Below are 25,687 nucleotides of genomic sequence, written 5' to 3'. Positions count from 1 at the left end.
CTGAAATAAAAAGGCCTTTAAAACAATTAGAAAAATTAGTAATACTGCAAATATGTTTCGAGGATATTTATGCTTAATTAACTGAAATTCGAAATCAATTCAACTCCTAAATGTTAGTTGAGTATTATAATGTTTAAACTACTCATGAACGAGGATAATAGTTCATGGCCAAATAATGGCGGAAATGGTAAGTGCGAAACATCTAATATTTTATTTGTAAACAAAGGTTTTCCTTGAAAACTAGACAAATTTACTAGACTTTAACATTCATGTAGTCACAATTCTAAACCTGTATATTATTATATTTGGTTCTAGTAGTACTTTGTCTTCAATCTTTGTTGATTTTTATTGTGACGAACTGAGGATCGCGATCGACGAAGTCCAAAGTCCCGTGCGTGTGAATTGGTTACCGTGTGAATTTCCCCAAGTCTGCCAAGACTATTGTGTGAACGTGAATGTGTGATCGGTTGGGGGGCCTGTGGTGTGGCGCGGCTGGCAGTGCACTGCAGTGGCGAGGAGTGCAGTGAGAATGAGATGTATGAATTAATGTTAGAAGATGATCGAATAGATCTAGGCCCTACTGACTTTTTTTTGTATTGATCTAAGGCCTTATTTATTGTCATCTAACTAGTCACTGGCAGTGACTGGGGACAAACTCGAGAAACACCTCAAATATCAGCAATCTTTCAATGGAATCCACCACCACGTCCATGACCACGATTGGAAGATTTTCAAAAGAAATCTACCGGTATTGTTCATGATGCGAAACGGTGTGAAGCTTCTGGCGCTAATGCAGTTTCGCACCGGCCGATTACCAGCACACCTAATCACCAATACTTGTTACCAAATGTCATGACAAGTCTCTCAGTCACATTTTGATGTCAATATATCCACCACTTTCCAAAATATTGTGATCGGGAATGGCTGTATTTCGTCTTCGATCTCAACGTTGTTGAACGACATCGCTTCGCGGATCGCTTGGATTCACCGCGTACCGTCATGACCGTGCACCGTAATGTTCATATGAACTGAAGTTAGCAACCAAATCATGCGAACATATAGATTCGCATGCGGCATGCTGGCAGTTTGTTCGCCACATTTTCGCATGATTTGGTTGCTAACTTCAGTTCATATCAACATTACGGTGCACGGTGAATCCAAGCGATCTGCGAAGCGATGTCTACGCCGTGTCGATCAACGACGTTGAGATCGAAGCCGAAATACAGCCATTCCCGATCACGATATTTTGAAAAGTGGTGGATATATTGACATCGAAATGTGACTGAGAGACTTGTCATGACATTTGGGAACAAATATTGGTGATGAGGTATGCTGGTAACCGGCCGGTGCGAAACTGCATTAGCGCCAAGCTTCTCACTGAACGGGGACTTTCTTCCACCACACGTTTCCCACTGACACAATCAACTGACTTGGACACTTTTTCAAACGACAAAAAAAAAAATTTCTCTCTCTGTATTCTTCCACGTTGATGAAACAATGATCAAAACACTAAATGAAAATTGAAATAAAGTTAATCACATTAAAAACACTATTTAACTGTCTAATTAGTTCTTGTGAATGATCCGAGTCACCTTCCCGTGTTGAGACTACCAATTTCCCATTGTTATTTAGATTTTTAATTTAAATCTGTTTTTGTCAGTAGAGGTGCACGACCAATATGGCAGGGCTCCACACTAACCCAATTTTTCTACTGGTCCAACCTATTCATGTCAGACCAGTAGATACCCAGTTTTTCAAATTTTCACTGGTCCGAGCCTAAAATCTACTGGTCCCCAAAAATAAAGAAAAAGGCGCAAGTTTATTTTTCTAGCCTTTCGTTACCCCCCCCCCCCATAAAATGAAGGAATGAAGGACAAAGAGAAAGCAAGACAGAAACGAAGATGGAAAGGAAGGAAGAATAAAAGAAAGGAAGGAAGGAAAAGAATAAAAGAAAGGAAGAAAATGTAAAGAAAGGATAGATGTGAAGGAAGGGGAAAAAAGAAAGAACTAATGAAGGAAAGAAATACGAAGGAATAAAAAAGGAACAAAAATAAGAGAAAGAACAGAAAAAAAGAAAATGAAGGAAAGAAATGAAGCAAGCAATACAGAAAGAACACATCCAGAAAGTAGTAAAGGAAAGAAAGAATAAGCAATAAAAAAGAAGGTAAAAGGAGAGATGGAAAGAAGGGCAAGAGAAAGAAAGAGAGGAAGAAAGGATTGAAAGAAGGAAGAAAGGAAATAAGAAATAAAGGAAAGGTAAAATGATAGGAAAGAAAGGAAGGAAAGAAGCAAGCAATATAAAAAAAGACAAGGTAAAAGAATAGATGAAAGGAAGAAAAAAAATACAAAGAAAGGAAGGAATGAAAGAATACAGGAAAGGAAGTAAGTGGTCAAAAAACAAGAAAGGATGGATTCAACAAATGGAAAAAAGGAAAGAACAAGACAGAAGGAAGGAATGAAGGAAAGAGAGGGCTGAAAGAAGGAAGAATTAAAAAAAAGGGTAAATGATGGATGGAAGGAAGAAACAAAGACAGTAATAAAGAATGAAGGAAAGAAAAGGGTAAAAAGAAGGAGAGAAAGAAAGGAAGAAGAGATGAATATAGGATGGATGGACTCAAGAATTAAAGAAAAAAATATCAAAAAAGAAACAAAGAAAGAGAGAGAAAAAAGATATAGAGAAAAATATTTTTTTAAGGATAGAAAGAATGAAAGAAAGAAAAAAAGGGAAAATAAAAAAGAAAGACAGTAACAAAAAAAATGAAAGAAGAGAGGGAAGAAACAAAGAAAGATTGAAAAGAAAGAAGGAAAGAAAGATAGGAAGAAAACAGAGGAAGAAAGCTAAAACTATCATCATAAATAATATGTTTCTTTTTGGCTCAATTAAAATAGCTCCGAAAGAAAGTCAGAAACCAAGTGTATCAACACACACATAAATGCATATGTGGGGCTAATATGTATTCAGACGATCTCACCCGAATCCCGATCTGTTTGAACCAAACAGAAGTGAAAATCTCTCCTTTTACTGCTTGCAAATGACAGAGTTACTCCAGTTTTTAGGAAATATGGACATTATGAGAGCCTTTCATGAGTATGAACCATTAATTTTGACAGTTCTGTGAGAGATTTCTGCCAGAGTTTAGCCAAGCTTCGTTCGCGCAGCCAGTAGAGAATTTACCATGTGGGTTGCGTGGCTGGCTATATGTACACTGTATCTACTCTAGTAAGACGTGCGATTCATTCTGTGTGTATTCTGTGTGTGAATGACAGAATTTATCGGGGAGAAATGGTTTGCAGTGAATTTGACTGGAAAAGATCTCCCAACAATGGTTTTTATTACTGGTCATGTCGGACCCTTAAATCTTGCTATTTTTGGGAAAATTACTGGCCCGACAATGATATTTTTTACTGGTCATGTCGGACCAGTAAATCTTCCTATTTCTGAAAATCTACTGGCCCGACAGCGATTTTTACCGGTCTGGGACCGTCGGACCGCCGCTAGTGTCGAGCCCTGAATATGGGAGACTGTCTCCCATGATTATCCAATATCAGAAACTTATAAAGAATTTGGGTATCCAGTTTCAGAGATGGTCTCCAGTTTGGGAGACCAATTTTCTTTACATTTGCTGCAAAAAAGATTACCTTGGCAGCAAATAGAAATATGATAAGCAGGTTCCTCATGAAAAATTCCCTCTTTTCACAGTCCACTATTGTTTATATAAGGATTTTTGTTGTTATCCACACACAAAACAAATGGGCTTCTGACCTCAATAGGCGGTTTCAAACCGCCTCGATCACAAGAATCCCCGTTAAATTACGAGAACTTTTTAAGGCTAAAAAATACCCGTTAATTATTCCTGCATTCACACCGCCCCGAAACATATCCTTCGGGATAAGTTCCCGAAGTTACGAGCATGCGCAGTGTGGTCTGATAAGCAGGCAAGGCGGGAGATTCAAAATCTCTAGCCCAGCAGCCACCCACGCCGCCGCGCCCAACGACACGCTGGGATAAAAGTTCCCGTAATTTGCTTTCACATCGCCAAAATACCTGCGACCTTGGAAAAATCCCCACGAAAGTTCTCGTAATTTCGCCAAGTACCTACTATTTAGCGGGTATTTTCTTTCGGGGAGATTACGCGTAGTTTGCTTTCACATTACCAAAATACCTGGTATTTTCTGATCGGGGTAAATTTCCCGATCAGAGAATACCTGGAACTGGCGAACTTCGAGGCGGTCTGAAACCACCTAGTGGGAGAAAATTTTGGGTGGAAAAAAATCATACTTTTTTTTGGTTTCCTTAGTTCTTTTGCAAAGCAAGTCTCCCATATGGGAGATTGGCTCTTATTGGAGAGAGTCTCCCATATTGGCCTTGCGCCTCTACTGTTTGTTGCCGTGTCAAACGGAAGTTGTCAAACATACACAAGCATTTTGAAGACAATGATTGATGCGATGATATTGATGGGAATGATGTGACGAACGTTGTTATTCATGCAGTCCCATGCATGTCATGACATTGAAAATCGTCTTGTCATTTTTTGCTCATTTACAATTTGCTTATGATCGCTCTTTTGACTCGTATACATACACAGAAAATCTAAAAACATACACCGGTATTATTGTGAATTTGACTTTGAATGAGAAAAAAACACATATTCATCACAATGCAATGTGCTAGAAAAACTAATAATGCACCTGTTCTGTAACAAAATAATCCTAATTTCAAGGACATGTTCTACCCCCCCCCCCATTTTACGTCAAAAGTAAAGACAAAATACTAAGTGGAAGATCTAGATCTACTTTGAACTTTCCCTATTTCCAAGATTGTAAGGATACTTTTGCAAACTTCCCTAATCATATATTTTACCCTTTTTAACTTCAAGGACAAATGATACAATCAAAACTCATGACCACAGGAGAAGAGAAAGAAGTTCTAAGATCACAAAAACGTTGTGGTTTTCAAATGATTATTGATTAGTGGGGTTATGGTTGTGATGTGAGGGTGGGGTGGTGATGGAGGTTGTGGTGTGGAGGTGGTGTTTGTGGGATGGTTTGGATGGGGATGGTTGTGGTTTTGGGTTGAATTTCAGCTTTTTCTTTCAGCTCATTTTACTTGTGATTACTCACACCCCTGTCTACTCTATTCATGTAATGCATATTGCTGTACCAGTAATTGTTTATTTTATTTTGTTCTGAATGCCAAATGAAATAATGATGATAATAAATGATTGCTCCTCAATTTCGTCCCTTCAGGTTGACATGTGCACTACCACCACACTGAGCCAGTCAGAGCTAGGGGGCTGGAGTGAGGACATCGCCCACGATGATTACCCCACCCCGTCCAACATGGAGCTTGTACCCTACACCCCGCCCCAGCTATATGGTCCGTTCCTCCCACCGGGAATGGATGCAGGCCACAGCATGGATGATTGTAAGTGGATGCAGGCAACCATCTTGGTTTTAATATTCCTTAGTTATAATCCTTATGGGGCTGTCACACCTAAGCATTTTAACCAGCGTATGACGATAGATTTAACATTTAATCATATATCTTGATATCAATAATGTGTTTCTTGGTGCCAATAACTATCAGTGATTTATTTCTTACAGGGCAAGAGAATAATTTGAATGTAAAGAGAAAAATGCAACAAGCATAACACTGAAAATTTCATAAAATTCAGATGTAAATAGGAAAGATATGACATTTTTAAGTTTCGCTTGAATGGATAGTTCACCCTGACAAAAAAACAAAAAGTAGCAGAAAAAATAATTGAGAATATTGAGAAAGGTCTGAGAAAAATCCATCAAAAGATATAAAAGTCATTAGAATTTTAATTATTTGATTTGTGACGTCATATGCGAGCAGCTTTCTTAAAGGTCAAGTCCACCCCAGAAAAATGTTGATTTGAATCAATAGAGAAAAATCAGACAAGCACAATGCTGAAAATTTCATCAAAATCGGATGTAAAATAAGAAAGTTATGACATTTCAAAGTTTCGCTTATTTTCAACAAAATAGTTATATGAACGAGCCAGTTACATCCAAATGAGAGAGTCAATGACGTCACTCACTATTTCTTTTGTTTTTTTTGTTTGAATTATACAATATTTCAATTTTTACGAATTTGACGATTAGGACCTCCTTGCCTGAAGCACAAAATGTTAAAATAATGGGATTCCACGTGTTCAGGGAGGAATGAAACTTCATTTCACATGACAATGACAAGAAAATAACAATATTTCATATAATAAAATACAAAAGAAATAGTGAGTGATGTCATCAACTCTCTCATTTGGATGTAACTGGCTCGTTCATATAACTATTTTGCTGAAAATAAGTGAAACTTTAAAATGCCATAACTTTCTAATTGTACATCCGATTTTGATGAAATTTTCAGTGTTCTGCTTGTTAAATTTTTCTCTTTTTATTCAAATCAAGTTTTTGTTGGGGTGGACTTGTCCTTTAATGTCAATTTAGTAAAATTAAATATTTTATTTCTAAAGTTAAGCATACAGACTGTAACCAAAGGCAAAGCTATAATTTTTTTCTTTAAGGTTGAATTAATAAGAAGAGAGCTTGCATTAATCATCACAGAGGTACCTTTGTTGCTCAAAATTTGTCTGATAGCAGCTGCAAAAAATGAAATCCTCTTTTTTCGTGTTTTTTTTTTTAATTAAGAATGTGCCTAAATAAAAAAGGGCATGTTTATTATGATTAGTTTTCATCCTTCATTTTTTTTATCATGTAACTATGTGCAAAAAATTTAATGTTGTGTAATATCCTTTCTTTTTTCTCTTGAAAATGCAGTTCAGGCTTCTAGCTCATTGCCAAATTCTTTCATGGCTAATGATGGAGAAGCAGTCGCCTCACAAGGATCGGACACAAAAGGTGAGTGAAGACATTTAAAAAAGGATTCGGGGGGGTGGAGGGGGATATGCCCCTGCAGTTTCATTTTATGGTTCCATGACATTTGCTCTGCTGTAAATTCCACACACTAATCGAATGACCAACTTCAACCTTGGGTTTAACACTATACCCTATCCTAAACCTAAATCCTAAAGCTAATATAAAACCCTATATCTTAAATGAGAAAAAGTTTGGAGCAATTGTCGCTGGAAGCAAATGTTTTGCGACTCCTGCAATTTCTTTTTACAAATATGCGTATTTAGAAATACATGTTTTTCCCCTTGTCATCAAATTCTTGCTTTCCCAGACATCATGTATGCTGTCTCTCCACTTCCTGAGAAGTATTATCATGCACAGAGGTGTGATAGATAGAGCCATCTACCTGTCGTGACCTTCTAGTATTAATTCATTACATGATTTTCAACCATGAATTCAAAACCGCTTCACTGTATTGAGGTCTTTATCTCTTTCATCACCGATCAGATTTCAACGCTATGTGGGTTCATGGGTGTGCAACCTGCGGAACATGGGCAATACCTGCTTGATTAGACCGTTTCACAGTAATTGTGTTGCATTAAACAGCGTGTTGGCTCAGTTGGCAGAGTGTCCGTCTCACAACCATAGGTCGGGAGTTCAAACCCCGGCCGCATCAGACCAAACGATGTAAAAAATGGGAGTTGCTGCTACCCTGTTATGCATTCATTAATTCAAGTGGTAGAACTACGTCGATCTGGCGCTGCACTGTGGCTGCCGGCCACGATGAATCTGTTCTTAAAAATGTCAGATTTAATTTTTTTTTTAAAGGATTTTAAAAAGTGTTACTACTGCATAAAATCTACATGAATTCTGACCTTTTGTCTTACACCACCAACCAGATTCCAACGCGGTGCGGGGTGTCTGCGGCCTACGGAACATGGGCAACACCTGCTTCATGAACTCCGGTCTCCAGTGCCTCCTGCACCACCCCCGTCTCTCCATCTACCTCCTGGACCACGAGGGGCTCCCTGAGGAGGGCATGGCCAGCCACTTCACCGAGCTCCTGCAGAAGACCTGGGCCGGAGAATACAGCGTGCTCCATCCCAGCTCCTTCAAGGACACCATGGGATTCATCCATCCACAGTTCAAAGACTTCAGACAGGTGAATAAAATATAATTAAGTAAAATGAAAAACACAAATTTTGCCAGGAAAAAACTGAGGGTGGAGTGAATGAAAAATATGAACACTGCCAATGTGAGAAATAAAAGATGATCAAATGAGGCTTCAAATTATTAATTGTTCTGTAATATGCTGTAATCGCAAAGTGGCCCCATAGTGCGGAGGTTTTATATGTGTGTTGAGCATTAGATGGAAAGAAAATTTATGGAAAAGGTGAAAGCAAATAGGTTGAATGTTATATTGTGTAAGTTGTAATAGTAACTTTATGCAAGACATTCCTAGATCCAAAATTTTATGTTCCAATGAGAGAGTATAAAATTAAATGCTTCCTTCTTCCTCTACAGCATGATGGCCAGGAGTTCCTTGCCCTACTCCTAGACACACTGCACGAGGAGCTCAACCAGGCCAACCGTCCAGCCAAGAGCCAGTCTCCAGCCACCGACTTCTCTGAGGAGTCCAGCGACTCGCACTACGCTTCCGAAGCATCCACCTCCAAGCTCAGCGAGCTAGAGGCCCTCGACATCGACTCGGGGAAGGAAGAGACGTCGTCGACCAGTCAGAACAACCGACGGAACAAGATGGAGGAGAGCGAAGAGGAAGATGGAGGGAGCCCTCAGAGGGTCGGCGAGAGTAAGAATGGGATGAGGAAGGTGGAGGAAGGAGAAGAGATGGAGTCGGAGGATGGGGAGGAAGGAGCTACTGCGACCAAGCTTCCCAGTATTGCAGAGTTCTACATGAAAGATGTGAAGACTCTCAACACAAATATGTTACAAGGAGAAGAGGTGAGACACCTGTGAAGGGGAATGTTGTTTTATGAGTTTGGTGATAAGGACACAAAAATTGTAATTGTGTCAGGGATTTCTTTGATAATGATGAAGCTATGATATAGTATTTTACAAAAGTTTTCAAGGGCCAGCAGTATTTTTACCTTGGCCTTAGCACGACTTTTCCAATGAGGCATTGTAATGTTTTTTTTTTAAAGGAAATAATGGGTTTATTTAGGTATTTTTGTCTCACCTGCGAAGCAAAGTGAGACTATAGGCCCCGCTTTTCCGACGGCGACGGCGGCGTCAACATCAAATCTTAACCTGAGGTTAAGTTTTTGAAATGACGTCATAACTTAGAAAGTATATGGACCTAGTTAATGAAACTTGGCCATAAGGTTAATCAAGTATTACTGAACATCCTATTAGAGTTTCATGTCACATGACCAAGGTCAAAGGTCATTTAGGGTCAATGAACTTAGACCATGTTGGAGGAATCAACATCGAAATCTTAACCTGAGGTTAAGTTTTTGAAATGTCATCATAACTTAGAAAATATATGGACCTAGTTCATGAAACTTGGACATAAGGTTAATCAAGTATCACTGAACATCCTGCATGAGTTTCACATCACATGACCAAGGTCAAAGGTCATTTAGGGTCAATGAACTTTGGCCGAATTGGGGATATCTGTTGAATTCCCATCATAACTTTAAAAGTTTATGGATCTGATTCATGAAACTTGGACATAATAGTAATCAAGCATCACTGAAAATTTTGTGCAAGTTTCAGGTCTCATGATTAGGGTCAATGAACTTTGGCCGAATCGGAGTATCTGTTGAATTACCATCATAACTTTGAAAGTTTATTGGTCTAGTTCATTAACTTGGACATTAGAGTAATCAAGTATCACTGAACATCCTGTGCGCATTTCAGGTCACATGACCAAGGTCAAAGGTCAATGAACTTTGGCCGAATTGGGTGTATCTGTTGAATTACCATCATAACTTTGAAAGTTTATTGGTCTAGTTCATTAACTTGGACATTAGAGTAATCAAGTATCACTGAACATCCTGTGCGCATTTCAGGTCACATGACCAAGGTCAAAGGTCAATGAACTTTGGCCAAATTGGGTGTATCTGTTGAATTACCATCATAACTTTGAAAGTTTATGGATCTGATTCATGAAATTTGTACATAAGAGTAATCAAGTATCACTGAACATCCTGTTCGAGTTTCAGGTCACATGATCAAGGTCAAAGGTCATGTAAGGTCAATGAACTTTGGCAATGTTGGGGTTTTTTGTTAAATAACCATCATATCTCTGTAAGTTTGTTGGTCTAGTTCATAAAAAGTGGACATAAGAGTAACCATGTATCACTGAACATCTTGTGCGAGTTAGAGTAGTATTCAAAGTCAGCACTGCTGCTATATTGAACTGCGTGATGCAGGTGAGACGGCCAGAGGCATTCCACTTGTTGTGTTTTTTGCCTTAAAATGCCATTTTCTGTTTTAAAAATACTTTCATCCAAAGAACAAAGTTCATAGGCCTATGAAATGATATGAATTTCAAAGAATGTTCAAAATACATTCATTTAATCATCTGTTTACTATATCTAGATATCTCCTTCAGTCTCTGAAAGCAGCGCCAAGTTTCCAAAGAAGGACAAGTCCCCAATACTGTCTTCCATTCGCAACCCAATGGATCCCATTCCCGATGCCAGCAACAGGTCTATCGGCAAGCCCAAGAAATCTAACGCTCTAGCCGCCAAAAAGAACAAAGCTTATTTAAGGACTGGGACCAACAATCAGGAAAAATCCAGTGGGGAGGACCAAAGGACAAACCAAGAAGAGCCAGATCCGATTAAAAGGATGAAGATGGACCTCAACTCGGAAAGTATAGCCAAGATTTATAAGGAAACGAATGGCTTGTCGTCACCGATGAAGTTTCATGATTACGTGACGTCGATGGATGATGCCAAATCAGTGAACATCTTCACAGAGAAGATGACAAATAAACTGGCTGAGCTGGAAGGCCCAGCGGACAGTACCACCGGCCTCAAGGGTCAGATTCTCTGCAGCAAGTTTGAGGATAACAGTGCAGAGCCCACGACGTGCAGCTCAAAGCAATTTGATAATGAGAAGCAACTTGGGAGCCCTTGCGCAGATCTTCTGGACAAGGGGGGCATTGACACCAAGTTGGGGCGGAGCTTCCTGCCGAACAATCAGCAGTATTTTGCCGCGATATGTAAAGCACAGGAAGAACTTGGAGAGAAGATGAAGGTTGATTCATCGTCGTCGTCGTCGACCATGACGGCTGAGAAGGGGATGATGATGAAGGAGAGAGAAGGGGAGATGGAATGGGACATGCATCTACGTAGGAACCAGTCCGTCGTCATTGATACATTCCAGGGACAGTTTAAAAGCACTGTAAGTCTACACTTTAAAGTTTTGCTCAAAATAGCATCATATCATATTCATTCTTATCCAACACAGGAAACACATGGTTTTCATTTGGGACAATTTGCCCTCATGACCGCTCAACCCACCCCTGATATTTTGAAAGCTGTGCCAAGACCTGTGGCAAACAATATTCAAGAATATTTAAATAATATTTTTTCATGAAATAAGGCAGAATAATTACATTTGCTTTAACAGCATTATTGCTCTTAATGCAAAAAAGTAGCCCATGAAATGAAAGCAGTAGCCCCTAAAATAAAAATTATTTCCTACCCTTTTTTATCTATTTCATATCATAAGATATAAAGAGTTAGAGTGTTCTGTAATCATATTAAGAAAATTTAAAAAAGATGTAGATTTTAGATCTGATGAAGGAATAGAGGCATATTAACCTAAATTTCAGCTGTGTGAACATTCTCAAAGGAAGTTAGAACAGAATCCAATTAAATAGGTACCTTCATGTAAGTATTTGTACTGTATGTATAGATATAAATTTAATTGATATGCCAAACGATTCTGGTAAAAACTGCGTAATTGCTCAGAAATTAGCCAAAAAAGCGTGGCATATTTTGCTGTGTGACAAGACGACACATGTTCACATCTGTGTTGACAATCTACAGTGTGCTGACATGTCGGCGTAGATTTAATTATTTCTTCTAGTTTTTTAAAAGTAATTTTACTAGATCTGAATTCACAATAATACAATTTTCATTTTAAAGACTTTTTTGTGATATCATTTCTGGCAACTGCTTGAGTTTGACTTGAATCTTGTTTTTATTCCCTATAATTGATGACACTAACTTTTAAACATGCATTGTCACTCTTCATGACACAATTTGTTCTTGGACAGGTTGTGTGTGCTGTATGTGGCCATGTTTCTATAATGTTTGAGCCTTTCATGTACCTGTCTGTGCCTCTGCCTCGTGCCATGGATAAACAACTCAGTAAGTAGTCATCAAACCTGGGGGATGTTTCACAAAGACTTAAGTATGACTTAAGTCTTAAATTTAAATTTCGACGCGTGTCTGAAATACAACGCCCAATCATATTGATAGGTACGCAGTAGTGCGCGTCCTCATGACACGATCTGACCAATGCGGTCAAGCCTTTCATACCCTACGCAACTCGGTATTTAAGCGCGACTCTAAGTCATACTTAAATCTTTGTGAAACACCTCCCTGTTTTCTTTTTTACCCTCGTTAATTTCCTCCTTCCATTCGGCTTTCCAATCTTGTTTTTCAATTGATGCCAGGGGACGTTTAAAAAAAATCAGTTATGGCTTAGAGTCACACCTTGAAGATCATATAAAAAGCCTCACCGTGTTGCTTAAATCATGCTGAAATGAGGCATGCTACTGCTTGCGCCTTTCGTGTCATGACTTTAAGTCACATTTAACTCTTGTGAAACACCCCCTTGGATGGATAGATCGACTTGTAATATTGTTGGTTTGCTGGTAGGTTGACTGATTTATTTCAGCATAAAACATAGAGGGGGAAAATTGATGAGTGGGTACAGGAAGGAGGTGCCCTGACCTACAGAAATTTTGCAATTTTGGGGTATTGGTGAAAAAAATTCTATTTCTGAGAAATTTGCAAAGAAAATTTGTGCATGTTATTTGTTTGATTTTCATTTATGTTTGGCGACTCAGTGTCAATACCATTTCCGTAGAAAGGCCCAATACACAAATGATACAATCTAGTGAATGTTGAACAAAGGAATGAACATTGCATAATAAATGTAAGGGTGGTTTTTTTTTATAGTAAACAATAACAATGTAAGTTTGTTATGCTAGTATAACTTTCCTTTCTTCTTTCAGTTGTTACAATCATCTCAAACCATGGCCATTTACCAACCCGTCACCTTGTAACACTTAACCGCTTTGAATCTGTACGGGAGCTCAGGATAGCCTTAAAACACATAATCTCAGGCATCGGTGGGGGCGAGGAAGAGGAGAGAGATGTGATTATAGCAGAAGTGCTAGACCATCATGTCTCCAGATTTTTAGTAAGTTCTATTATTTATTTTTTTTTGTGGAGGGGGGTATGGGTTTTCTTTTTTGTACTTAAGGAAAGATTCCTTTAGGCAATAGCTTACATCGATATTGGTAGTTATAGAAATGTTAGTATCATAACCTTGCATGAAATGATGTGATATAAAACACAGCCCTGCAAAAAATGGACATTCAACTGCTTCAAGTGCCTCTAAAGACATTAAAGTTCATTGCCAGATAGTCAGTGGCGTAACTACGGGGGGGCATGGGGCAAAAAAAAAAAAAAAAAAACGGGGAAAAGGAGAAAAAGAGGGAAAAAGGAAGAGAAACGTAGTGGGGGAAAGAAGAAATTGTTGTTTATCATAGTGTTATGTTATACAGTGCGTATCAAAAAAAAGTTTACACTTAGAAAAAGTCCTGTAAAATCATACATTTGTAATATCCTGAGGATTTTTCCACATTTTCACATTGGTACAGATCCATTTAAGCAAATGACGATATAAATGTCGAAAAATATTTCCGCTTGAGTGAGCACCACTTACTTTTGAAAAGTTAGTGAAAAATGATTTGCGCAGAACTTTGAAATAGTTATGCGAATAAAAATAGACCTTAATCATGAAAGAACACATGGAATTTAGCTATTGAAATTGATTTGAAGATATCTTTTACCTTTTCAACTTGTTTTCTCGCCCAAAACACTTCGAAGAGTGCATTGCGCCCCACCCCACTCCCCCATACACCGAGGGCCATCGTGACGATATTTGCTTTACACTGAACTGTGATTTACATGAAATGGCTCAGGCTTGATTTTCATTTTGTTAATCATTGTCAAGCTTGGGAAAAGTGTGGAGAAACAAGTATTAAATGAAAAATGAAATGTAAACCCACTTTAAATGATAAAAACTTAGTGAAAAAATGCTGGAGATGTCTGATATAAATTTTTGTTCAGATTCAGTTATGTCCTCAGATCCAGCTGGCACAAAAAGGGTAAAGGTTGTGCTTACTAAGTATTGAAATTCCAATTTGGGTGGCAAAATTGTTACAAAATGTTTGAACGTATCCGTTTTATTTCAATTGACTAAAAGTGCAAGGGAAATGTGTGAGAAATGTTTTGCAGGGTAAGTTTGATTTCACCCTTTCTCCTGGACACAGCGTGAAAACAAGCATTTCTGCGCAAATAGATTTCTGCGTGCTTTACAAAAATGGACAGTGCTCACTCAAGTGTAACATTCTGTCAAAACTTTTACTTTCATTGGATAGATGAGACCCAAACCCAAGATTACATGTGAAAAATTACCCACATGTTGTATATTTTTTAATTTCCAGAGCTTTTTCAAAGTGTAAACTTTTTTTTGATACACACTGTATAACATAAGAAGCATTTTTCACAACTTTATGAAACATTATTTGCTTGATTGTGTCTTCATTGTTCCTGGTGCTCGCATAGACTTTTTAACGAGACATATAAAACTGCTGTACTAAAGCCTCCCGTTTTCAAATCAATATACAACAAAATAATATATTTCCTCGCAATTAGAGTTATTATTGTTTTAAGTAGTGATATATTCTTCTTTTTCATGACTACTGAAAGTTATTGCCCTATTTTAAGGTCTGAATATAAAACATTTCCTGTCCGTGCTAACGTTCGCATTAGTGGATTGGTGAGATTTCTGCTCATCATGAACTCCTAAAATCAGTCCTTAAAATGTCAATTTTTCTGATCTGAATATCAAAAAATTTTAGCTCGCGCTTCGCGCTCGCATCATTTGGTTAGTGAAATACGTGGGGTCTTATTGAATTCCTACAAACAAGCTTTGGAATGCCCCTCTTCATGTCTGAATTTCCCAGATTTTCAGCTCGCTCTTCGCGCTCGCAGTATTTCATTAGTGAGATGCGTATGATAATCATGATTACAATGACTTCAAAAAGTGCTCCATGTGTTTAGATGTAATTCTAACAAAATCAGCAAGCGCTTGGCACTCGCATTAGATGACTATGGTGAGATATGTATACTCTGACTTAATGGATTCGTAACTATAGTCCTTAAAATATCCATGTTTTGGGGTCAATATATACAAAAATTTCAGCTCGCGCTTCGCGCTCGCATCATTTGGTTAGTCAAATACGTAGGGTCTTAGAGAATTCCTACAAACAACCCTTAGAATGCCCCTCTTCAGGTCTATATTTCCTTAATGTTCAGCTCGCGCTTTTGCGCTTGCAGTATTTGATTAGTAAGATACGTATGATAATCATGATTACATGACTACAAAAGGTGCTTCATGACTGTGTTTAGTTGTAATTCTAACAAATTCAGCAAAGGATGGCACTAGCATTAGATGACTATTGTGAGATATTTATACTCTTAATGGATTCTAAAATATAATCCTTAAAATTTCCTTGTTTAGGGTCAGTATATACAAAAATTTTAGCTCGCGCTTCGCGCTCGCATTGTTTGTTTAACGAGACAGTTAAGTATCATGATTACAAAATAATTTGCTTATAATGTCAATTTTTAGCCCTCAATATCAAAAATGTTCAGCTCGCGCTTCGCGCTCGCATTATTTAATCAATGAGATACATATTTGTTTGATGGCACTGCATGTCCTCAAAATATCTCTATTAGGTCAGTATACCTGACAACTGAGTGCGCTTCGCGAGCTCCCTAAGTGACCCGAAATTTTTGCTGGTGCCCCCCCAATGCCGTGACCCACGGTACGCCACTGCAGATAGTGGTTCCCTTGTAGAATTTAGTTGTAGAAGCATTTCCTGCATGGCACTTGGTAATAGGTATCTTGATGATCTCTTTAACAAGAACTACACTTCTTGGTATATTAATCCTAATAGTCCATGGGAGGCCATAATGTCCCTCTCAACATTTTTTTTGTGTCACTTAATGACTTTTTTATTTCATGTCATACACAACTTATAATATCAAGTTTGCAACATTACATGTAAGTGTATGCCAAACTGATAAAATAAATAAAGTCATTACCATTTTGCTATGCCCCCTCTTCCAAGATTTCATCATTTTCTGTCTTGCAGTTTCTTTATTTTTATAAAAAATTGTGAAGGTATAGATTCCTTGTGCTTCAATGTCTGTTTAAATCCCTTTCTTGTATTATAAAGGAGGATGGCATCCAACTACGCTACGTCAACGACTGCTACCGATTGCTTTATGCCTTTGAAGTCAGTAGCAACGCCAGGGAACGGCTTTACAGCAGCCTTTGTCCAGAGCAGGGCGATGCCTCAGAGACCGAGCAAAAGCAATCAAACTTTATGTTTTACATGAACGAACACAGCAACATGAGTTCGCAGAGTGACGACGTCATCACGCACATGGGCGACGCCACGCCCCCTAGCTACCAGCCCGTCACAAGCTCGTGGGATATCGAGGTCACCACGTCTACTGCGGATGAACTCAGTGGTATTGGTATGGTGCAGCCGCCTGATATTACCTCCACGTCTGGGTTAGATAGCGGGTTCCCGTCCAACACCATGTCCCATCATGGTGATGTCTTCACCAATATTCGATATTTTGACCCAACTGATAGCACAAACTGTGACGGCGCTACCTCGTTTGAAGGAACGCTAGCGGACAGTACAGAAACTCTTGAGAGATCGTCAAGCCTACAGGCTGTGCACGGCTCATCGAGCGGCGTCGAGCTCTGGGCGGACAGCCAAGCCGATTCGACACCCTGGGTCTCCAAGCAACCGGAAGACATTGCTCCGGCGAACAGTCCAACGTCGGCGGTTATCGCTTCGTGGAAATCGTGTGCAATATGCTTGGAGGAACTGCCCCCACACCAGTTGTTGACCCATCAGCCCTGTGGTGGGGTTCTTTGTGCAATCTGTATGGAAGTAAGAATTTGAATTCCATCTCATTCAGTAGAGAAATTATAATTATGCTTATACTCTTCTGAAAGAAGTAGTAATGGTGGTTGTATTTGTGTTGCATTTGACGATGATGATGACGATGATGATGATGATGATCATGATGTAGGATGATGATGATCATGATGATGATTGTTATGATGATGTTTGTGATGGTTATGGTTGCGGTGTTGAAGATGACAGTGATGATGAAAGATACATAATAATTACACACAACTCTGTTAGTCAAAGTTACTCAATGCAGAATATCTGGACACAGTCTGTTTTTATCATAATTTTGTTTATTTTATTTCTAACCATCCAGAGAGCTGTCAAGCATTATGGTGACCAGACAGTAAATTGTCCAGTAAGTAACCGTCAATTTGTAATTTCATTTATAATTTGAAACTTAGTATAAAGGAAACAGCTGTGATTTAACTGAGTAGCTATGGGTAGTGCTAAAGGTCACAGAGGTTCTTTTTATCATTTGCGCAATATATATCTGATCTGGCAATCGCAGTGGCATGTAATCAAGAATCCATCTATTGCTCCAAAGTCCAGCATGAAGTGATGTTGAAAGAATTATTGCATTCCCCCGCCCCTTTTTTTCCATTAGGTATGTCGTCAGGAGATTGACCCAGCTACTGACTATGTTGCCATGGCAGGGGCATCGGTGCCCAACTTGATGAAGCGGGTTCTGTTGCTATCGGTTACCTTTAGGAACGACTTGGAGGAGGATGGAGTAGTAAGAGTAAGTATATTGAAGTTTAAGTGCTGAAAATAAAGTTAAAACCTGCAATAATCAGAGGCATTTTTATGCGCCCGTCCTAGACAGTACGTATTATGGTATCATGCTCGGTGTCCATCCATCCACTAACTTTTCCTTGTAAACGCAATAAATTTGATGTGTATGATACTAGCGTGGTTCTCAGGAAGCCTATTGATTTTGAGGTCAAAGGTCAAGATCACACGGATATGTTTTCATCTTACCCTTCTGAAATCCTTGTAAACGCGATAAATTCAGTTTAACTTATTCTAGGCTCATAATTTGGTGTGTATGATACTAGTATGGATCTCGGGAAGCCAATTGATTTTGAGGTCAAAAGGTCAAGGTCACAGTGACATATTTTCATTTTACCCTTCTGCGGTCCTTGTAAATGCGACAACTTCAGTTTAACTTAACCTAGGCGCTTATAATTTGGTGTGTGTGTGTGATACTAGCATAGATAGCAGCAATTCTTTTGATTTTGAGGTCAGAGGGTCAAAGGTGAAGTCGCCACCTTCCGCTTTTTTTGCTTGACCAATAACTCCATTTTCCATGTCACAGGCGGGCTTATTATGTTCTTGCCTCAGTGACACTCTTGTTTAAAACCGGGGTAGCGTTTCTGGAAAAGACTTATTGGAGGATTTATCTGACAGTTACCATAGGAACTGTGCTTCTCAGTCTATCAACATCAAGGAAGTTGTCGCATCTTATAACTTTCTCTCTGGGGGCAACACTCTCTGGGAGGCCATCTAATTTTGTTACTTTCAAATTCGAACTGAGTTTGATCTACATGTGAATAAGAGATAGTGATTTTAATCAATCTCAATTTGCTAATGATTTGAATCTATCACTGTTGCCTCGTTAAATCCGTTCCTTTCCTATCTCTCCTATGCAGCGTGATCTATTAGGACACCCTCGTGTGTTGTACTCTCTTAACGAGGTTAGCGGAGAGGAGCTATTTTGTCAGGTGGAGAGTTTGATGCCCATCCATGCCCCCTTCTCCCTTGTACTCTCAGATTCACAGGTGGGTTATTAAGAGCTTTGTTTCTTGAAAATGTTAGCTAGGCTGCCTTAAATTGCAATATTTGTCACACAGATAATTGAAAATACATTTTGGGAAATAATTATTAGATCACTTTCCTACTACTAAAACTCCCATACAGTTTGGTCTAATAATTATTTCCAAAGCTGTATTTTGCCTAGTGCAAAAACGGGAGTAGCAGTTTTGTGCATTCATATAGCGGCATTTTCAACAAATTAGTGCATCACAGAGCTGCCTATTAATAACAGGTTATCTTCCTCTGTTGAAAACTACTGAAATACTGCCATTTAATTGGCTAAGAGCAAATTTGGTGTTTATATGAATGAATGAATGAATATATATATAGTGTCAATGTTTTTTTTTCAAACGAGCAGTGATCTATATATGTAATTGGCAAATAATTGGGGCATTTTGGCATGAGACAGTATATTTCAAAGGTATAAGAACTTGCATGCCCATGCGTGCTCTTTTGGGTTTGTGGCAGTTGTCATTATTTTATATTATATTCAAGTTGTGATGATTGATAAGAACCTTTTTTTTTTAGATTTCAATTATGTCCCCTTGAAGAAGGTATCATCTCTTTGCTGCTAACATAATTTGTTGTGGGGTTTGATGTCTAATTCAAAATTTTCTGATTTTTTTCTCCCATCAGGGTCTTAGCTGCAGTCGATGCAGCTATGACCTCCATTGTTCAGGTTGCCAGCTGGTGAGGGAGGTGGATATTACACTCAACTCTGATGATCACCTCACAGTAGTGTACCATAATCTCCCCTCTGAGATAGTGGAATCAACCAGTAGGGTTTGTGAGGACCAATCAGTGGCAGGCTTCCAGGGCAATGAACCAATCACACTCAGGAATTGCTTCCAGGCATTCACAGAGAGGTGGGTTTCTTTTGGAATTCAAGGCATGAATCTGGAAACTCATAACTCCTAAAGGGGTACATGTACCCCTTAAATCAAGGAGATTTTGATAGATATAGGGAAACTTAAGAATAAAATTGAACAGTTTTTCAATATTTTGTCGTAGATAAATATTTCGGAATTAGCTAGGTCCATTAATGTGATTATTTTGTTTTATGTATTGAGAAATACAGAGGAGTCTGTATATCTATCACCCAAATTCAAGTAATTTTCTAGACCTGATTATGCACATCATGTGTTATTTGCCTCTTTTTTAGTCAAAGTTCACCTAAGTCAACCAAATTTCTGCTTTTTCTCAGTAAAATGCAATTTGTCGAATATCATGTGACCAGATAACCAATCAGATAATAGGAAATCCCTGAAAGTTGTATATTTTTTATATCCACAGTGAGACGTTAGATGAACACAATCCTTGGTTCTGCTCTGAATGCAAGAAACCTCAACCAGCCAATAAGACCATCTCAGTCTGTCGCTTTCCAGATACTCTCATTGTCTACCTCAAAAGGTATAGTAGACGGGTTCGTTCATACACAAAAATTAATTCAATATGAATCACTGCTTTATTTTAATCTGGTTATATTCATTCTACCTTAAATGCAAGAAACCTCAACCTGCTAATACCATTTCAGTCTGTCACTGTATAGATACTCTCATTGTCTACATCAAAACGTATAGAACCCTAGGTGGGTTTGTTCCTATCAAGAAATTAATACAGTATGAATCACATCTCATGTCTCGTGTAACAGCAGCTGCATTGTAAATATTGAAACCAAAGCCAAGTCTATGAAATGTCATCATAACTTACAAATCTTATGGACCTATTTCATAAAAACCTGGACATAAGGGTAATCAAGTGTCAGCTGGCATGATTGAGGGGGGGGGGTAAGATTACATGATTTGATATGCGGAAGCAAGTAACGGGAAACATAGTTATATGCACATGACCTTGCTGGATATATCTGTCTGGTACCTTTCATCCCTCCTCCTTTATTATTTTTTTTCAATAAGTTCTGTTTCCTGTCTTTGCTCCTTGAAGAACTATGGAGGGGGGACAGTCATCCCCCCCCCCTCCCCACTGCCCCTGTGGCATAGCTTAAAGAATGATACTTCTTTTTTTACAAACCATAACATTGGGATCAACAGGCTAATGGCTAATCTATAAATTCTTCTCAAATCCTAGTAACAACAGTTGCCTTGCATTCCTCTTTGTCTAGAAGGTATTTGTGACATGTGAGATTATCTAGTGAACAGGCCATTGTCTGACCTAGCAACAATCATGAATTCATTGGGGCTTTAGTATCACACCATTGTGAGGAAATTCCTAAAAGTGATGCACATGTTCATTAATATGCATTTGCTTTGAGCACTTCGGGTAGACCCTTATGAATGGAAGAAAGCCAACCATATTCAAAGAACCAGAGGGTAGCTTGCTAACATTTGAACATTTGAATTAACTTCTATGAATTATTCATGTCTATGAATTAAAGTCTACTTGAGGAGAGATTTATGTAATGAATACCTAATTTGTATCGATGATTGCATGATAAAAGATTCTTTCCTCCTCTATGCCTATTGGATGATAGCACCAAAGTCTATTGTCAAACATCATGTTTATGCATGAAATTTGGGAAGGGAAAATTCACGACGTGGTGGTTTCTTTACCAACTGTTGAAAACTTTGTTTATCATTTGCTTGGGTATATAAGACAGGCCTTGCTTGCTCATAGACTGGAGGCAGTGAGCAAGCAAGGCCAGTGTACAGTGACACATATAACAGAACATGTGACTAGTCATGTGATGATGATGTCACTGCATGATGATGTAACAACATCAACATAACAATTAACATACACAACACAAGACTGTACAACATACTATAACCCCCAGCTAACCTTTATGCTGTATGCTGGCCTTGTTTATTATCTATTTATGTCAGCCTTTTTTCGGCTGGCATGAATAGGTGATGCTAGTGGGCTGCGTTTTCGATTCAATGGCAATTTATGCTAATTAGATTTGAAGTGAATATAAAGTAAAGCAGAGTGAGTTCAAGTGTACAAAGATTTAGATAGGTAAACTATATTCACTCTTTCCTGCTTTTTGTGTAAATGAGGGATTTTCTTTCATTTTCTTTCTTTTCATGTAAATTATGGATTTTCTTTCATTTACATATATAACTGAGATTTGTGTGCACAACAATGAAACAGAACCATTTTATTTGAAGCTAATAAGGATCTAATAATAAAGCAGAGCTTTGCTAATAAAGAACTGATGATAAAAAACTATTAAAGAATCACTGATCATCTGGCTATCTGGCATGTATTTACAAGGTCCCACCAGATTCTTACAACTCCGTTTTCTTTTCTTTACTGTTGTAGATTTGTTTTCCATCAAGCGATGAGCACCAAGCTGGACAACAAGGTTCTCTTTCCTGTAGAAGACATGGATGTAGGTGAATACATGAGCATCTCAGATTCTCATGAAGACTTGGTCTATGATCTTCAGGGTGCTGTCAATCATTTTGGAGGTGAGTAGACTCGTGGAGTGCTTAGAAGGTTTTAGAATGTTCGCAGAAAACCCTGTTTGTATTTTTAGTATAGGTATAGGTGAGCCTTGTGCACTTCAGCTGGGAAAATAGACAAATATTCTCCTTCTTTACAAAACTTTTAAAATTTTCTGTTGGAAATTAATGCAATTTACTCAATCAAAATGATGGGCTCTCCTGCTCTGAATTCTCCCCTGCAATAACATTATATGTTGCAAAATTATATGTGAATAGAGCCAACAGCTTTAACCATATTGGTATCGAATAATAAGATGCAAAATTCCACAGACCACCTCACTCTCAAGGGCACTTAGCAGCTTCAAGAGTAGTCTTTCTGCATTAGATCCCACTCATCAGGGGGGGGTGTTTCACAAAGATTTAAGTATGACTTAGAGTTGCACTTTAGTACAGAGTAGGCGTATAGTATGACAGGCTTGACCGCATTGGTCAGATCGTGTCATGAGGACATATACTCTTACATATCTATCAATAAGATCGCGCGTTGGATATCATGTACGCGTCAACATTTAAGTGCAATTAAGTCATACTTCAATCTTTGTGAACACCCCCCCCCCCCCCAGATCTTGGGAGGCCTTGGAAAAAAGGCTATTGCTGCTGATGAACTAGGTTTTGAGGTGTGCACCTGTAATTTAGGTTTAATCCAGGGAAGGTATTAATTGATGCAGTGGTTTGTGGTACGAGTCTTGGTCACGTTTTTTTAGATGGTCGTGTTAGAGATCGGTCCCAGACATAATCTGATGGATACATGTCTGTGAAAACTCCCTCACACACATTCATTCTGTAATATGTTCAGGTGAGTGTTTCATAAAGCTGTTCGTAAAGTTACAAACGACTTTACGCACAACTGGAACATGTTCTTAGGTCATAACTCAATTATATAGGGATATCACATAGCACAAGAAAGGATCACCAGGCGTGAGTAAAGTCATTCGTACCTTACGAACAGCTTTATGGAACACCCACCAGGATATAATAACCCTGTATCTTTTCACTCCATGCTTGATATAGGTGTGAATGCTGGCCATTATACTGCCTACGTGAAGAACCCGTGGACAGGCCAGTGGCAGTACTGCAACGACGAGACGGTTTCACAGCAAGATCCTTCAGAACAAGATGCTTCCAGTGTTTACATCCTATTCTACTCAAGAAAAGGTAGTTAACTGTTGTTTAAGCTATGACTTAGTATGTGAATTATTCTGTATTTCTTTGTTTGTTGTTATTTTTTCTCGATGGAAGTTGTTAGTATCTTTATTCTGACCATAAAATACTTGAGTTAATTGAGTTTAATCAGTAAAAGTAGAAATGATACGTTTATGTGGCTGTCTGGCTGAAAACACTATTTGCATTTGATTTGTACTCAAAGTCTGATTTGGGGTCTGACATGTACTTAAAAATTGTTACATAATTTGTGAACCGCTTACCCGGGGTATCAAAAGATGTGCAAGACTTTTCCAAAAAATGTCACGCACGACACAGTGCCAGCTTTTCGATGTTACAGATTTATAACAAAAAATCCCCCATACCCATCTCATTAGGGTTAAAGTACTTTTTGTTTTCATCTTCTATGTTTTCAAAGTCAGCACTGCTGTTATGTTGGATTGCATAAAGTAGGCAAGATTGTCAAAGGCAATCCACATATTCATCCATAGCCTGTTTTAATATCATGATACCGCCACAAATCGCACCCGAATAACTTGCTCAAATTATAGTATTTGTTATCGGTAACACATTTTATTCTATAAATATTTATGGAAGAGAACCCCAAATTACTAGCTCAAATGATACTTCTTTTTCACCCCTTAGGATCCTACCATGACTTCACCCTTCCACCACTACCGCCCCCAACTACCGGTCCAAAGACAGAAGAAGGCGTCGCCCTTTGCACACCCCCTCCGCTTGTCTGCTCCTCCTCTGCCTCTTCTTCTTCCACCACCTCTTCGGCAGCACCCCTTTCACCCCCGCAGACGAGAATGGTAGAGCCCAGCCCAATGGAGGAGGACCAGCAAGCATTCATGGAAGGCACAGATCTGGACAAGCTTATCCAGGAGCTGAACAAGGAGGACAAGTCCACTGTGGAAGAGGGGGGCAGCAGTGAAGCAGAGGGGAGGGAGGCTGATGCGACTTATCAAGATGACCTGCATCCGGAGACTCTGGATTAGGACTTCTTGACCCTTATTGTTTGGTTTATTGCTTGACCGAGCCTGTTATTATAATAGCAGTGTTAGGTTAAGCCAGGGTGTCAACCGGGATCCTGTGTTAAGAAGAGTTACGATTGATCAAATCAACCACGACTAGAGAAAGCCAGCAACATCATCTAAAATACATGTTTGTTTTTAGATATGATGTATATTCATACATTCAAGATATATGATCTTGAAAATTCATTTTGCTTTTCTCTGTTTGCAAAGGACATTGTGTAAATTTCCTGAAGAAGAAATATTGACATGCATTGATTTCCATATACTTTAGATTAATTGGATTGATCGCAACTCTTTGTAAGATGGGGCCCAGAAGACTGTGCAACCAATGAGACGGCTGATCAGGAACTCCCCCTAGATGACTCCATTTACAGTTTTGTTAGAAGTGTAAACCGGATCAAGGTTTAGACGTCTTATTAGTTATTTCACTAGAAGGCACTATCAAAAGCATGTATTTGGGACTTGCACTTGCAATCAAACACAACTCTTTATGCAACGGGCCGCAGGAGTCTTTACACTCGGCTGTCTTACAAAGTTACAGACAGTAAAGCGAATTGATGCAAGGTAAATCATGCACTAACCCGAGTTGCTACCTGTATAAGCTGCTCGCTGTTGTTCATAACTCGTCCTCGCTCGTCGTCTTCACTCACGAGTATTGATTTTGGTTGCGTTCGGTTGTTTGAAAAAATGTCAAACTACTGAGCTACAACACAAGGCCTTTGCGTTCTTCATATTGATCTCATATTAGCTCTTTCCATTGCATCATGTTGTGTTTGTCTGTGTTCAGACATTCCGCAGCTGAACGCAAGCCCAAAACGCAAAGGAGAGAGCCAGGCTTTAAGAAAGGATTTTGTGCTATTCCAGTTGAGTTTTTTGACAATCTTTAGTTAAGACATTATTGAACAAACCCAAAATGAGATGCAAGTTTCTAAGAAAGGTAGTTTATGATCGTTTTGAATCTTTAAAGCCAACATCTTGTGAGGGCAAAGATTCTTTACTGCATCTTGTCTAGTGTATGTTTCGTAGCATATTTATCTACACTTCTTTTTTCATATAAT

The 25,687-nt window shown here is 38.7% G+C and overlaps 1 protein-coding gene across 1 annotated transcript; it reads left to right on the top strand.

Moving 5' to 3' along the window:
• Positions 1-97: 97 nt before the first annotated feature.
• Positions 98-24,753, top strand: LOC121429383. The gene is made up of 17 exons (XM_041626356.1): positions 98-187; positions 5,248-5,425; positions 6,802-6,882; positions 7,776-8,038; positions 8,401-8,838; positions 10,441-11,250; positions 12,131-12,224; positions 13,097-13,284; positions 16,397-17,128; positions 17,466-17,507; positions 17,757-17,891; positions 18,802-18,930; positions 19,601-19,830; positions 20,258-20,374; positions 22,244-22,392; positions 23,440-23,583; positions 24,235-24,753. The coding sequence occupies exons 1-17, from the start codon at positions 176-178 to the stop codon at positions 24,588-24,590; spliced, it is 4,098 nt and encodes a 1,365-aa protein (XP_041482290.1). The 5' UTR covers positions 98-175; the 3' UTR covers positions 24,591-24,753.
• The last annotated feature ends 934 nt before the right edge of the window (positions 24,754-25,687 follow it).

This window comes from Lytechinus variegatus, chromosome 16 (genome assembly GCF_018143015.1).
Source record: "Lytechinus variegatus isolate NC3 chromosome 16, Lvar_3.0, whole genome shotgun sequence".
Classification (NCBI taxonomy): Eukaryota; Metazoa; Echinodermata; class Echinoidea; order Temnopleuroida; family Toxopneustidae; genus Lytechinus; species Lytechinus variegatus.
The sequence above is the reverse complement of the archived record's forward strand: the minus strand, read 5'-3'. Positions and strand labels throughout refer to the sequence as shown.